Source organism: Bombina bombina, chromosome 5, assembly GCF_027579735.1.
Source record: "Bombina bombina isolate aBomBom1 chromosome 5, aBomBom1.pri, whole genome shotgun sequence".
Lineage (NCBI taxonomy): Eukaryota > Metazoa > Chordata > Amphibia > Anura > Bombinatoridae > Bombina > Bombina bombina.
In genome coordinates, this window is record NC_069503.1 from 938,575,480 (window position 1) to 938,589,389 (window position 13,910).

The following is a 13,910-nucleotide window of genomic DNA, read 5'->3' on the forward strand; positions in this document are numbered from 1 at the left end:
AGAATGACTGTGGGTGGCAGTTAGGGGAGGAGCTATATAGACAGCTCTGCTGTGGGTGTCCTCTTGCAGCTTCCTGTTGGGAAGGAGAATATCCCACAAGTAATGGATGAACCCGTGGACTGGATACACCTTTACAAAAGAAAATTTGGCACCAAGTATGACGCACAACGTAACGTAAACTTTTTTGGCGCCCAAAATAACCGGAAATGACACACTCGCGTCACTAATGACGCCGCCGTGTGAAAGGTCTCGGCGTCACGTATGACGCCGGAAATGACGAAGTTGAGTCAAACGTATTTTTTCGCGCCAAAAATATTTTCGCGCCAAGAATGACGCAATAAAGTTTAGCATTTGACGAACCCGCGGGCCTAATACCCGCAATAGCAAGAAGTAGTCAATTGAAAAAAAGACTAAACCCCAGGTAAGAAAAAAAATTCTTAAAATGTTTAAATTCCCCAAATATGAAACTGACAGTCTGCTGAAGGAAATACATAAACCTGACTCATGGCAAATATAAGTACAATACATATATTTAGAACTTTATATAAATGCATAAAGTGCCAAACCATAGCTGAGGTGTCTTAAGTAATAAAAAACATACTTACCAAAAGACACCCATCCACATATAGCTGATAGCCAAACCAGTACTAAAACTGTTATTAGTAGAGGTAATGGTAAATTGAGAATATGTTGTCAATCTGAAAAGGGAGGTAGGAGATGAATCTCTACGACCGATAACAGAGAACCTATGAAATAGACCCCCGTTAGGGAAATCATCGTATTCAAATAAGTGATACTCCCTTCACGTCCCTCTGACATTTGCTGTACTCTGAGAGGAATCAGGCTTCAACAATGCTGAGAAGCGCATATCAAAGTAGAAATCTTAGCACAAACTTACTTCACCACCTCCATAGGAGGCAAAGTTTGCAAAACTGAATTGTGGGTGTGGTGAGGAGTGTATTTATAGGCATTTTGAGGTTTGGGAAACTTTGCCCCTCCTGGTAGGAATGTATATCCCATATGTCACTAGCTCATGGACTCTTGCCAATTACATGAAAGAAAAAAGTAATTGGAAACACAATAAAGGAAAAACTATTTTATAGTATACTGTCCCTTTAAACATGTTTTTCAAATAATGCTTTATTTTTTAAATTCCATTAATCCACTGCCTATTTTTAGGTAAGTCAGTTACAATCCAATAAACAGATACTTCTAGGGAGTAAAGGCTTGAAAGTTGACATTCTAAATGAAATGTAGTCAAAATGTCCTAAGCAACACAGGTATCACCATTACAGCACACATATTATGACAATGGGGAGGGGGGCACACATATTAATTACATAAAGTTTTACCATACTGGACTGCTACAATTTGTCAACCCATGCTGCTTTGTATCATCCAATTTTGTAACAGCAAAGTTTTTTACTGACATAGTTGAATGTAAAGGAAATTTGATACACTACCTGCATAATGAATTCTCGTCTACGCTGAATTCCTCTTTCAGCGAGCAATATATACTCTGGCTCTTTCTCCTTTTTAGCTTGCTGGATTTGGGCCAAGCGACTAATTGGATTCATTCCCTGTCCATATTCTGGAGATGCCTGTAAGGTAGAAAAAAAAAAAAAAAACACTTCATGGTATGCAGTATAAGTACAGTGACATATCTTTAATTACACGCACAGAAATACAGTGACCAGTGCTTTGAAATGTAAACAATTGCATTGATTTCCTCCCTATAATTACTATACTACTTGGCACAGTTTATAAATACAAAAGGTGAAGAAAACAAAATATAGTGTAAAGAGTGAAGAAAGAGAGCAACCGAAAATAGCATGGAACCCTGCAATGCACCTTGTACTGGGTCTTTCAAGAAATGAGCTTCTTGCAGGGAATGGTGAGGCTTAATATAGGGATTTCAACATGGCTAAAAGTAAATGAAAACAATTAAAATAAAATTGTTGTATACTCAATTCAGTGACTCTGTATCCCATTTAGAATAAATAGCATTTTGAAAACCACAATTAGTCTTTCATGATTCAGATAGAGAATACAATTTTGAAAAAGTTTCCAATTTACTTCTATTATCTCTTTAGCTTTGTTCTTCTGTTATTCTTTGTTGAAGAGATATCTGGATAGGTAGTGTGCACATGTCTGTCTGCATGAAACTGCTAACTGTTGTCTCATTGAGAGTAGATTTTAAAGGATTACTAACTCCCCCCCCCAAACTGACAACACATCTTATACCATACAAAAATATAACATAGTGTTAGCAGGAGGATAATATCCCACAAGTAAGGATAAAATCCATTGACTCGTCGTATCTTGTAGAAGAAAACATAATTTATGCTTACCTGATAAATGTATTTCTCTTGTAGTGTATCCAGTCCACGGATCATCCATTACTTGTGGGATATTCTCCTTCCCAACAGGAAGTTGCAAGAGGATCACCCACAGCAGAGCTGCTATATAGCTCCTCCCCTAACTGTCATATCCAGTCATTCGACCGAAAACAAACAGAGAAAGGAGAAACCATAGGGTGCAGTGGTGACTGTAGTTTAATTAAAATTTAGACCTGCCTTAAAAGGACAGGGCGGGCCGTGGACTGGATACACTACAAGAGAAATAAATTTATCAGGTAAGCATAAATTATGTTTTCTCTTGTTAAGTGTATCCAGTCCACGGATCATCCATTACTTGAGGGATACCAATACCAAAGCTAAAGTACACGGATGATGGGAGGGACAAGGCAGGATTAAGCAGAAGGAACCACTGCCTGAAGAACCTCTCTCCCAAACACAGCCTCCGAAGAAGCAAAAGTATCAAATTTGTAAAATTTTGAAAAAGTGTGAAGCAAAGACCAAGTCGCAGCCTTCAAAAATGAGGCCTCTGTTGAACAGATTTTCTAAGGCCCAGGTGGAAGCCACAGCTCTAGTAGAATGAGCTGTAATCCTTTCAGGGGGCTGCTGTCCAGCAGTCTCATAGGCTAGGCTTATTACGCTCCGAAGCCAAAAGGAAAGAGAGGTTGCCGAAGCTTTTTGACCTCTCCTCTGTCCAGAGTAAACGACAAACAGGAAAGATGTTTGACGAAAATCCTTAGTAACTTGTAAGTAAAACTTCAAGGCACGGACTACGTCCAAATTATGTAAAAGACGTTCCTTCTTTGAAGAAGGATTAGGGTACAACGATGGAACAACAATCTCTTGATTGATATTCTTGTTAGAAACCACCTTAGGTAAAAACCCAGGTTTGGTACACTTTAAACAAGTTTACAAGCAATATAAAAAACGTTACTGCACCTTTAAGAAACACAAATTTTGTCAAAATTTGAAATAACAGTGAAAAAAGGCAGTTACACTAACAAAATTTTTACAGTGTATGTAACAAGTTAGCAGAGCATTGCACCCACTTGCAAATGGATGATTAACCCCTTAATACCCAAAACTGAATAATAAAAGACAAAAACTTTTTTTTTCTTCTTTTTTTTTCAAACAGTCACAACAACTGCCACAGCTCTACTGTGGCTTTTTCCCTCCCTCAAAAACGACTTTGAAGCCTTTTGAGCCCTCCAGAGATGTCCTGGATCATGCAGAGGGAAGCTGAATGTCTCTGTCAGTATTTTTAGCTGCACAGAAAAGCACTAAAAAGGCCCCTCCCACTCATATTACAACAGTGGAAAGCCTAAGGAAAACAGAATTTATGCTTACCTGATAAATTACTTTCTCCAACGGTGTGTCCGGTCCACGGCGTCATCCTTACTTGTGGGATATTCTCTTCCCCAACAGGAAATGGCAAAGAGCCCAGCAAAGCTGGTCACATGATCCCTCCTAAGCTCCGCCTTCCCCAGTCATTCGACCGACGTAAAGGAGGAATATGCATAGGAGAAATCATATGATACCGTGGTGACTGTAGTTAGAGAAAATACTTCATCAGACCTGATTAAAAAACCAGGGCGGGCCGTGGACCGGACACACCGTTGGAGAAAGTAATTTATCAGGTAAGCATAAATTCTGTTTTCTCCAACATAGGTGTGTCCGGTCCACGGCGTCATCCTTACTTGTGGGAACCAATACCAAAGCTTTAGGACACGGATGATGGGAGGGAGCAAATCAGGTCACCTAGATGGAAGGCACCACGGCTTGCAAAACCTTTCTCCCAAAAATAGCCTCAGAAGAAGCAAAAGTATCAAATTTGTAAAATTTTGTAAAAGTGTGCAGTGAAGACCAAGTCGCTGCCTTACATATCTGATCAACAGAAGCCTCGTTCTTGAAGGCCCATGTGGAAGCCACAGCCCTAGTGGAGTGAGCTGTGATTCTTTCAGGAGGCTGCCGTCCGGCAGTCTCATAAGCCAATCGGATGATGCTTTTAAGCCAAAAAGAGAGAGAGGTAGAAGTTGCTTTTTGACCTCTCCTTTTACCAGAATAAACAACAAACAAGGAAGATGTTTGTCTGAAATCCTTTGTAGCCTCTAAATAGAATTTTAGAGCACGAACTACATCCAAATTGTGCAACAAACGTTCCTTCTTTGAAACTGGATTCGGACACAAAGAAGGCACAACTATCTCCTGGTTAATATTTTTGTTAGAAACAACTTTTGGAAGAAAACCAGGTTTAGTACGCAAAACCACCTTATCTGCATGGAACACCAGATAAGGAGGAGAACACTGCAGAGCAGATAACTCTGAAACTCTTCTAGCAGAAGAAATTGCAACCAAAAACAAAACTTTCCAAGATAATAACTTAATATCTACAGAATGTAAGGGTTCAAACGGAACCCCTTGAAGAACTGAAAGAACTAAATTGAGACTCCAAGGAGGAGTCAAAGGTTTGTAAACAGGCTTGATTCTAACCAGAGCCTGAACAAAAGCTTGAACATCTGGCACAGCCGCCAGCTTTTTGTGAAGTAAAACAGATAAAGCAGAAATCTGTCCCTTCAAAGAACTTGCAGATAATCCTTTCTCCAAACCCTCTTGTAGAAAGGATAGAATTTTAGGAATTTTTACCCTGTTCCATGGGAATCCTTTCGATTCGCACCAACAGAAATATTTCTTCCATACTTTATGGTAAATTTTTCTAGTTACAGGCTTTCTAGCCTGAATAAGAGTATCAATGACAGAATCTGAGAACCCACGCTTTGATAAAATCAAGCGTTCAATCTCCAAGCAGTCAGTTGGAGTGAGGCCAGATTCGGATGTTCGAACGGACCTTGAACAAGAAGGTCCCATCTCAAAGGTAGCTTCCATGGTGGAGCCGATGACATATTCACCAGGTCTGCATACCAAGTTCTGCGTGGCCACGCAGGAGCTATCAAGATCACCGAAGCCCTCTCCTGATTGATCCTGGCTACCAGCCTGGGAATGAGAGGAAACGGTGGGAATACATAGGCTAGGTTGAAGGTCCAAGGTGCTACTAGTGCATCTACTAGAGTCGCCTTGGGATCCCTGGATCTGGACCCGTAGCAATGAACCTTGAAGTTCTGACGAGACGCCATCAGATCCATGTCTGGAATGCCCCATAATTGAGTTATGTGGGCAAAGATTTCCGGATGGAGTTCCCACTCCACCGGATGAAATGTCTGACGACTCAGAAAATCCGCTTCCCAATTTTCCACTCCTGGGATGTGGATTGCAGACAAGTGGCAGGAGTGAATCTCCGCCCATTGAATTACTTTGGTCACTTCTTCCATCGCCAGGGAACTCCTTGTTCCCCCCTGATGGTTGATATATGCAACAGTCGTCATGTTGTCTGATTGAAACCTTATGAATTTGGCCTTTGCTAGTTGAGGCCAAGCCTTGAGAGCATTGAATATCGCTCTCAGTTCCAGAATGTTTATCGGGAGAAGAGATTCTTCCCGAGACCATAGACCCTGAGCTTTCAGGGAGTTCCTGGTATCTGCTTTGCTGAGACCCAACCAAGCCCAGAGGGGAATACGATACCAAATGACGCCTTCAATAAGCTTTTTCAGTGGATCTGAGCTCCTCACACATGCATCTGCATGCCTTGCTTCTCAAAAACAACTGCGCATTAGTGGCGCGAAAATGAGGCTCTGCCTGTGACAAGAAAAGGCCCCCAGTGAAAAAGGTGTCCGATACAGTGCCTGCCGTTTTTTTAACAGAATTCCCAAGATTAAAATAACTCTCCAAAGTTATAAACCATTAAATATGCTTATAAAGTAATCGTTTTAGCCCAGAAAAATGTCTACCAGTCTTTAAAGCCCTTGTGAAGCCCTTTATTCTTATATTAAAAATTAAGAAAATGGCTTACCGGATCCCATAGGGAAAATGACAGCTTCCAGCATTACCAAGTCTTGTTAGAAATGTGTCATACCTCAAGCAGCAAAAGTCTGCTCACTGTTTCCCCCAACTGAAGTTAATTCATCTCAACAGTCCTGTGTGGAAACAGCCATCGATTTTAGTAACGGTTGCTAAAATCATTTTCCTCTTACAAACAGAAATCTTCATCTCCTTTCTGTTTCAGAGTAAATAGTACATACCAGCACTATTTTAAAATAACAAACTCTTGATTGAAGAATAAAAACTACATTTAAACTTCAAAAAACTCTTAGCCATCTCCGTGGAGATGTTGCCTGTGCAACGGCAAAGAGAATGACTGGGGAAGGCGGAGCCTAGGAGGGATCATGTGACCAGCTTTGCTGGGCTCTTTGCCATTTCCTGTTGGGGAAGAGAATATCCCACAAGTAAGGATGACGCCGTGGACCGGACACACCTATGTTGGAGAAACTGTTACTAGGCAAAATTCAAGCCAGCCATGTGGAAAAAAACTAGGCCCCAATAAGTTTTATCACCAAATACATATAAAAACGATTAAAGATGAGATAAGAACAAACACAGAGGCGCCACATGTGTAGGTCAATAAAACCAAGAAAATCATATTAGCGACAGAATAAGGGTACTCACAAACAGGGCGGCACTCTCTTGTGCCGGCAGAGGCAGGCTGTAAATACCAGCCTGCCTCTGCCGGCACAAGAGAGTGCCGCCCTGTTTGTGAGTACCCTTATTCTGTCGCCAATTGGATTTTCTTGGTTTTATTGACCTACACATGTGGCGCCTCTGTGTTTGTTCTTATCTCATCTTTACAGAAGCACATAATCACCTTGGGTGACCACAGAGAGCTGCCTATCCAGTGTTGGGAAGTTGAAGACTCCCTTTGGACTTTTCCTCCGGCTTTGTTTGGCTGGTTCTTATATATACTTTTAATTTCCTTTTATTTTCTGGTTTTATTGTTTTACTCATATTTGTCAACTGTGCATTATCTGCCCCATTTTTATTATTATTATACCAGTGTATTCATTGTTATTTTAACCACATAAATTTTATATATATAGAGAACCACATTATACTATATATACCTTACGCCTGTTAGCGCCTCCTATAGAAGCACTGTGATTCTTATATCACTGTCACTTCTTTATCTAAAAACGATTAAACATGCCAGCAAACGTTTTATATTACATTTTTATAAGAGTATGTATCTCTATTAATAAGCCTGATACCAGTCGCTATCACTGCAGTTAAGGCTTTACTTACATTAGTTCGGTATCAGCAGCATTTTCTAGCAAATTCCATCCCTAGAAAAATATTAACTGTACATACCTTATTGCAGGAAAACCTGCACGCCATTCCCTCTCTGAAGTTACCTCACTCCTCAGAATATGTGAGAACAGCCATGGATCTTAGTTACTTCTGCTAAGATCATAGAAAACGCAGGCAGATTCTTCTTCTAAATACTGCCTGAGATAAACAGTACACTCCGGCACCATTTAAAAATAACAAACTTTTGATTGAAGAATAAACTAAGTATAAAACACCACACTCCTCTTACGACCTCCATCTTGGTTGAGGCTTGCAAGAGAATGACTGGATATGACAGTTAGGGGAAGAGCTATATAGCAGCTCTGCTGTGGGTGATCCTCTTGCAACTTCCTGTTGGGAAGGAGAATATCCCACAAGTAATGGATGATCCGTGGACTGGATATACTTAACAAGAGAAATATAACATAATGTACCTACTTTTTGAATAAAACGATGCGTCATATCATTATAAAATATAGTTTTAATTTTTGGCGATGATGTCACAACATCCAACCCCTAAATATGGGCCGTACATGCTCTAAATAAATGTCCAATCGTATCTAGATTTAATGAATAAATTATGTGACGATTTTGTCACCTTGCAAGCGCATTTAGTTAGTTTAATTTGCGCATGTGCAATTGCCCTCCCTGGTGCCGAAAATTACCCACAAAGAAATAAAAAACGCATGCGCATTTGAGCGACTCTCCTACTCTCGGCAGAGACATCCACTGAGTGACGTCTTCAAGGACGGGGATAGAGCTTGCACATACGCATTGCGACTAAGTGCCGCCATATTCCAACTGGGGTTGTCAGCCCGGAATGGACAACCTGCAACGGTACCCACGGAGTGGGTTTGGAAACCATTGAAAAATAAATTTTAAATTGCGGCTAAATGGTAGATATTTAAAAACAGAAGTGCATTAAAAAACATTTTGTTTCTAAATGTTTAAACGATTTTTTTTAACTTTCTTTTTGCTTACAGTGTCCCTTTAACAAACCAACAGCTAAAGTACCAGCTGGCATTTATTTATTCCAAAACAAGGCAAACTTTCGTCATTTTATTTTTTAAATCAAGCAAAGAAGCAGTACAGCAAATGTGATACAAAATCTAAAACAAATCATGTCACTGGTTTTAATATTTCATTTGATTTGGTTTAATCATGTTTTTTAATTAAAAAAAAAGTTAAAGGGACATGGAACGCAAATATTTTCCTCAAATACCCCCAAAAGGCCAGGTTTTCTTTATAACTAAACCAGTGCACAGGTTAAGTAATCAGTTACTAACCTGCTCTCATCCATCAACTGATTATTTCACATGTGCACTGGTTCAGCTATAATGAAAACCTGGCCTGTTGAGGGTACTTGAGGCCGCGGTTGAGAAGCAATGAGATAGAGTATAGAATTTTAAAAAAGTTTAAATGTTACTTCTATTATCAAAGTTGATTACTTCTCTTAATATCCTTTGTTGAAAGTATAGCAATGCACTGCAAGGAGCTAGCTGAACAGATCTAGTAAACCAATTATTGCTGTGCCTACTTAGGTATGTTTTTAACAAAGGATTCAAAGAGAACAAAGCAAATTAGATAATAGAAGTACATTGGAAAGTTGTTTAAAATTGCATGTTCGATCCAAATCATGTACTTTTAATTTTGACTGTCCCTTTAACATGTTTTTTTCTTTGTTACTTTGCAATTCCTCCTGATTATGTCATGTTATGACAAAGGGAGTGCTGCCTCAAGAGACCATATGGTAAGACAATCCCTATTTCTTATACTAGGCAGTGCCTAGTTATTTTCTATTAATCTGAGGCAAGGTCCTCCAATAACTAACATGAAAATCTAAACGTAACTGGTAATTTGGTTGGGCTATGCTTTTTTTTTCTCCCTTCCATTCAACATAGTAGCAATGCCTGGGCATATTTACGTCAAGTTATCTCAGACTAATAATAATAATAAAGTGTATGAGAAGGGAATTAATTATAAAATAATTATAGTATAGATTTCTTTTTTTGCAGATAAGATTGTTATATGGCATTTTTGCCTAGGCATACGCTGCCAATGAGAAGGGTGGCATATATTTTTGGACATTGACAAGTTTTGAGCTCCATGGCAACCCTCAATGCAGGTATTATGTGGCAATTCATATATACATCTGAAAGTTGTCAAATAGGGAGTATGGGATGCCTTGGTATCTACTACAAAAAGGCACTCAATGGTATTGTGAATAAGGTGCACAAAGGCTTTTATGGGGTAAATGTTCAAAACCATTACCCCTTCCATACACCTGGGGTAAGGGTCCTCAAAATATTACCTCAATAACATTCAGTGTGCTCTGTTCACTGAGTGTCCATTTTTGGGATTCATTAGTGTTATGCATGGGCTACCATAAACGTTGACCCTGCATTTGATTAGAGTGTGGATCTTCCGCAACATCAGTAGAGGACCTACTCAACAGAGGGCCCTGGTGCAAAACTTTTTTTGGGCCCCCCATGATACTTCAGTAGTAAGCAATAGTAAGATTATTCATGCTGCTCTGTATAATGATTATGAGGATAGATAGATGGACCTGCAACCTGGATTAACATAAAGCTCGTGAATTAGAATTGTACATATTCTGCACATGCCTTTGTATAGACTGGCTGCTACGGGCCCCCTCAACTCCTGGGCCCTGGTGCCACCACACCTGTTGCACCAATGGTAGTTCCGGGCCCCGCGGCACATATTTCTTTCCCTAATCTTCATCCATCCCTCTATCAACTCCACAGTAATAGAACATAATCCCAACTATTTAAACTTGAAAGTCAAACAAAAAACAATGCTACATACAAACAACATTGTAGGATGTTTCCTCTTAGATAATACACACTACTACCAAAATCAGCATCTTTTAAAAGATTGTTATTTATTTTAAGTCAATGTTTCAGTGTTTAAAATAGATTGTTTAACTTGAATATACCTTTAATCCTAAAAAGGCATGAAACATCTTACTTGATATAAGAAAACAATTATATCTCTGCATTTTGATGTTTTGTGTAGTCTAGAAATTTCACACTGAGTTTGCTTTTAAGTAATTAAAATAAACACAAGGATATTATTTAGTACCAGTACCCATAAAATGTATTCGGAATTCTGAGCATTTCATGCTAATGCCTCATTAAATGCACTTTTTAGATAAGAGGAAAAACAAAGAAGTGACAATATTATATAAACCTGATGGAAGGAATCCGGTGAAGGGAGACAATTTAAAGAGGTGAGAGAGTGATGGAGAATGAGGCCAGAGGACAAAGTCAGCATCACAAAGGAAAGGCCAGTGAAGGTTAGATACATTAGCAGTAACCAGAGAAGAGAAATAATTCTACTCTCCAAAGATGACAGTGTTTTAAGCAGGAAACAATGAATTTCTATCAAACAAAATCTGCATGAGAACCAGACTTCCACAGAGCAGTTTAGACGTAATCTTGTTTGGAGAATTTCCAAGCTTGCAGCAAAGCTCTGCACAGGGAATAGATCATTGACTTTTAAATGGCATTGTAAATTCTTTATTTCCAAGTGACAGGACCCTATAACTATTTAAGTGTAGCAGTCTGTAAGCCTTGCTTGTATTTCAATGTAACTGACCAGGAAGACTTCAGTAAATGTGCTAATGTCTGTTTTATGGACTTTTTTATGGGTTTGTTAGTGGGCTGTATATCTCGTCGTGACACGCCATTACCAGCTAGCACTGCCAACATGCTTTGCAGGCCCATTACACAATTATTTCTTTAGGGGCATATTGCATGCAGAAGAGGCTCTGTAATAAATATGCGACATTAAGGAGGCTGTCTCATTAAAATGAAAAACTGGAGACTGCCTGTGCAATAGCACTGACCCAACCTGATAGCTCTTTCTTGTTAATCACTAGCTTGGCTTTAAACTGCAGAGAATTCACATAGCTATATGGTTTTTTACGAAATATGCATTGTAATGTGGATTTACAAAATAAAATATTGCAAGTATAAATAAAGTTTTTGTACAAAATTTCAATATGAATAGTTGTACAATACAGTAACATTTGTTGTACTGATTTCCATAGATTCCATATATGGTTCCCTCTCCTAAAATGTACTTGCTACATCTCTTTAAAGGGACACTCAAGTCAAAATTAATCTTCATGATTCAGATACAGCATGCAATTTTAAACAACTTTCCAATTTACTTCCATTAACAAAATGTGCACAGTCTTTTTATATTTACACTTTTTGAGTCACCAACTCCTACTGAATTCACAGCATATACGTATATGCATTTGTGTGCCATTTGGCTGATGGCTGTCACATGATACAGGGGGAGTGGAAACAGACATAACTGCAATTTATTTTAAAAAAATCTACTTCTCATATGAAGTTCAGACTAAGTGCTATTGCACTGTCTTCTTATCATGCGTTTGTTGATTATGCAAATCTACTGTATTGACTGGTCCTTTAATCATTGACAATATTGCAATTCAATCTATCATTTAGGTGATTTCTTCAGATATTCCTGCATTTCTCATGTGTCTTTGCAAAGCACTTTAAAAAGTTACAAGTATTTCACCATTCCTCACAAATACTTAAAACTCTTACACATTCTCTACTATTGCAAAATACTTTTCCCACCTAATAGTGTATTTTTTTGAAATACAATAGATATAGTGTTAAAGGGACAGTCTACTTGATTTTGTTATTGTTTAAAAAGATAAATAACACCTTTACTACCCATTCTCCAGCTTTGCACAATAAACAGTGTTATATTAATATACGTTATAGCCTCTAAACCTCTCAACCTCTGTCTAAATGTAGCCACCAATCAGCAAGCGCTACCCAGGTGTTGAGCTAAAAATGGGCCGGCTCCTAAGCTTACATTTTAGCTTTTTCAAATAAAGATACCAAGAGAATGAAGAAAATTTGATAATAGAAGTAAATTAGAAAGTTGCTTAAAATTGCATGCTCTATCTAAATCAAGAAAGTTTAAATGGACAGTCAAGTCCAAAAAAAACTTTCATGATTTAAATAGGGCATGGAATTTTAAACAACTTCCCAATTTACTTTTATCACCAATTTTGCTTTGTTCTCTTGGTATTCTTAGTTGAAAGCTAAACCTAGGAGGTTCATAAGCTAATTTCTTAGACCTTGAAGACTGCCTCTAATCTTAATACATTTTGACCACTAGAGAGCATTAGTTCACGTGTTTCATATAGATAACATTGAGCTCATGCACGTAAAGTGACCTAGGAGTGAGCACTGATTGGCTAAACTGCATGTCTGTCAAAAGAACTGAAATAAGGGGGCAGTCAGCAGAATCTTAGATACAAGATAATTACAGAGGTAAAGCGTGTATTATTATAACTGTGTTGGTTATGCAAAATTGGAGAATGGGTAATAAAGAGATTATCATTCTTTTTAAACAACAAAAATTCTGTTGTTGACTGTCCCTTTAATGTTGACTAGACTATACCTTTAACAACACATTCCTGTCTGATACAACACTAGGAAAGAAAAAAATCGAGTCATAAAAAACTGCCTTATTCTAAAAAAAATAAGATAAAGAAGATCACATAAAAGAGCAGATAACTCAAAAAAACTGTTTCTAGCAGAAAAACAGGCAAAATAAATAAAACTTAATGCATAGGCTCAAAAAGAACCCTGCAGAATACTCAAAACCAAAATAAGAATCCAAGGAGGAGAAAATTGTTAAATAATAATCAAGTCAAAGCTAGAACAAAGCTACCAATATCTGAAAGATTAGAAATCTTCCAAAGAGAAAGAACTGATAGAGCTGAAATCTCACCCTTCAAAAAGAACTGGCAGAAAAACCCATATCCAAATAACCTGCAAAAAAACAAAATAGGAATTCTATAAGAATTGTAAATAACTATTATTAAACACCCTATAGGATATATAAATTAACTAAAAAACATAATTTATGCTTACCTGATAAATTCCTTTCTCCTGTAGTGTGGTCAGTCCACGGGTCATCATTACTTCTGGGATATTAACTCCTCCCCAACAGGAAGTGCAAGAGGATCACCCAGCAGAGCTGCTATATAGCTCCTCCCCTCTACGTCACACCCAGTCATTCGACCGAGAACCAACGAGAAAGGAGAAGCCAAAGGGTGCAGTGGTGACTGGAGTATTATTTAAAAATTTAGACCTGCCATAAAAACAGGGCGGGCCGTGGACTGACCACACTACAGGAGAAAGGAATTTATCAGGTAAGCATAAATTATGTTTTCTCCTGTTAAGTGTGGTCAGTCCACGGGTCATCATTACTTCTGGGATACCAATACCAAAGCTAAAGTACACG

At 38.4% G+C, this 13,910-nt stretch overlaps 1 protein-coding gene across 2 annotated transcripts in view; it reads right to left on the bottom strand.

Moving 5' to 3' along the window:
• STAU2 (staufen double-stranded RNA binding protein 2) overlaps nucleotides 1-13,910 on the bottom strand; it is a 1,329,984-nt gene that overhangs the window by 703,828 nt on the left and 612,246 nt on the right. For both annotated transcript variants that reach the window (XM_053715129.1, XM_053715130.1), the window contains exon 9: nucleotides 1,464-1,601. In XM_053715129.1, the coding sequence (XP_053571104.1) occupies nucleotides 1,464-1,601 (138 nt within the window). The remainder of the gene's footprint in view (nucleotides 1-1,463; nucleotides 1,602-13,910) is intronic.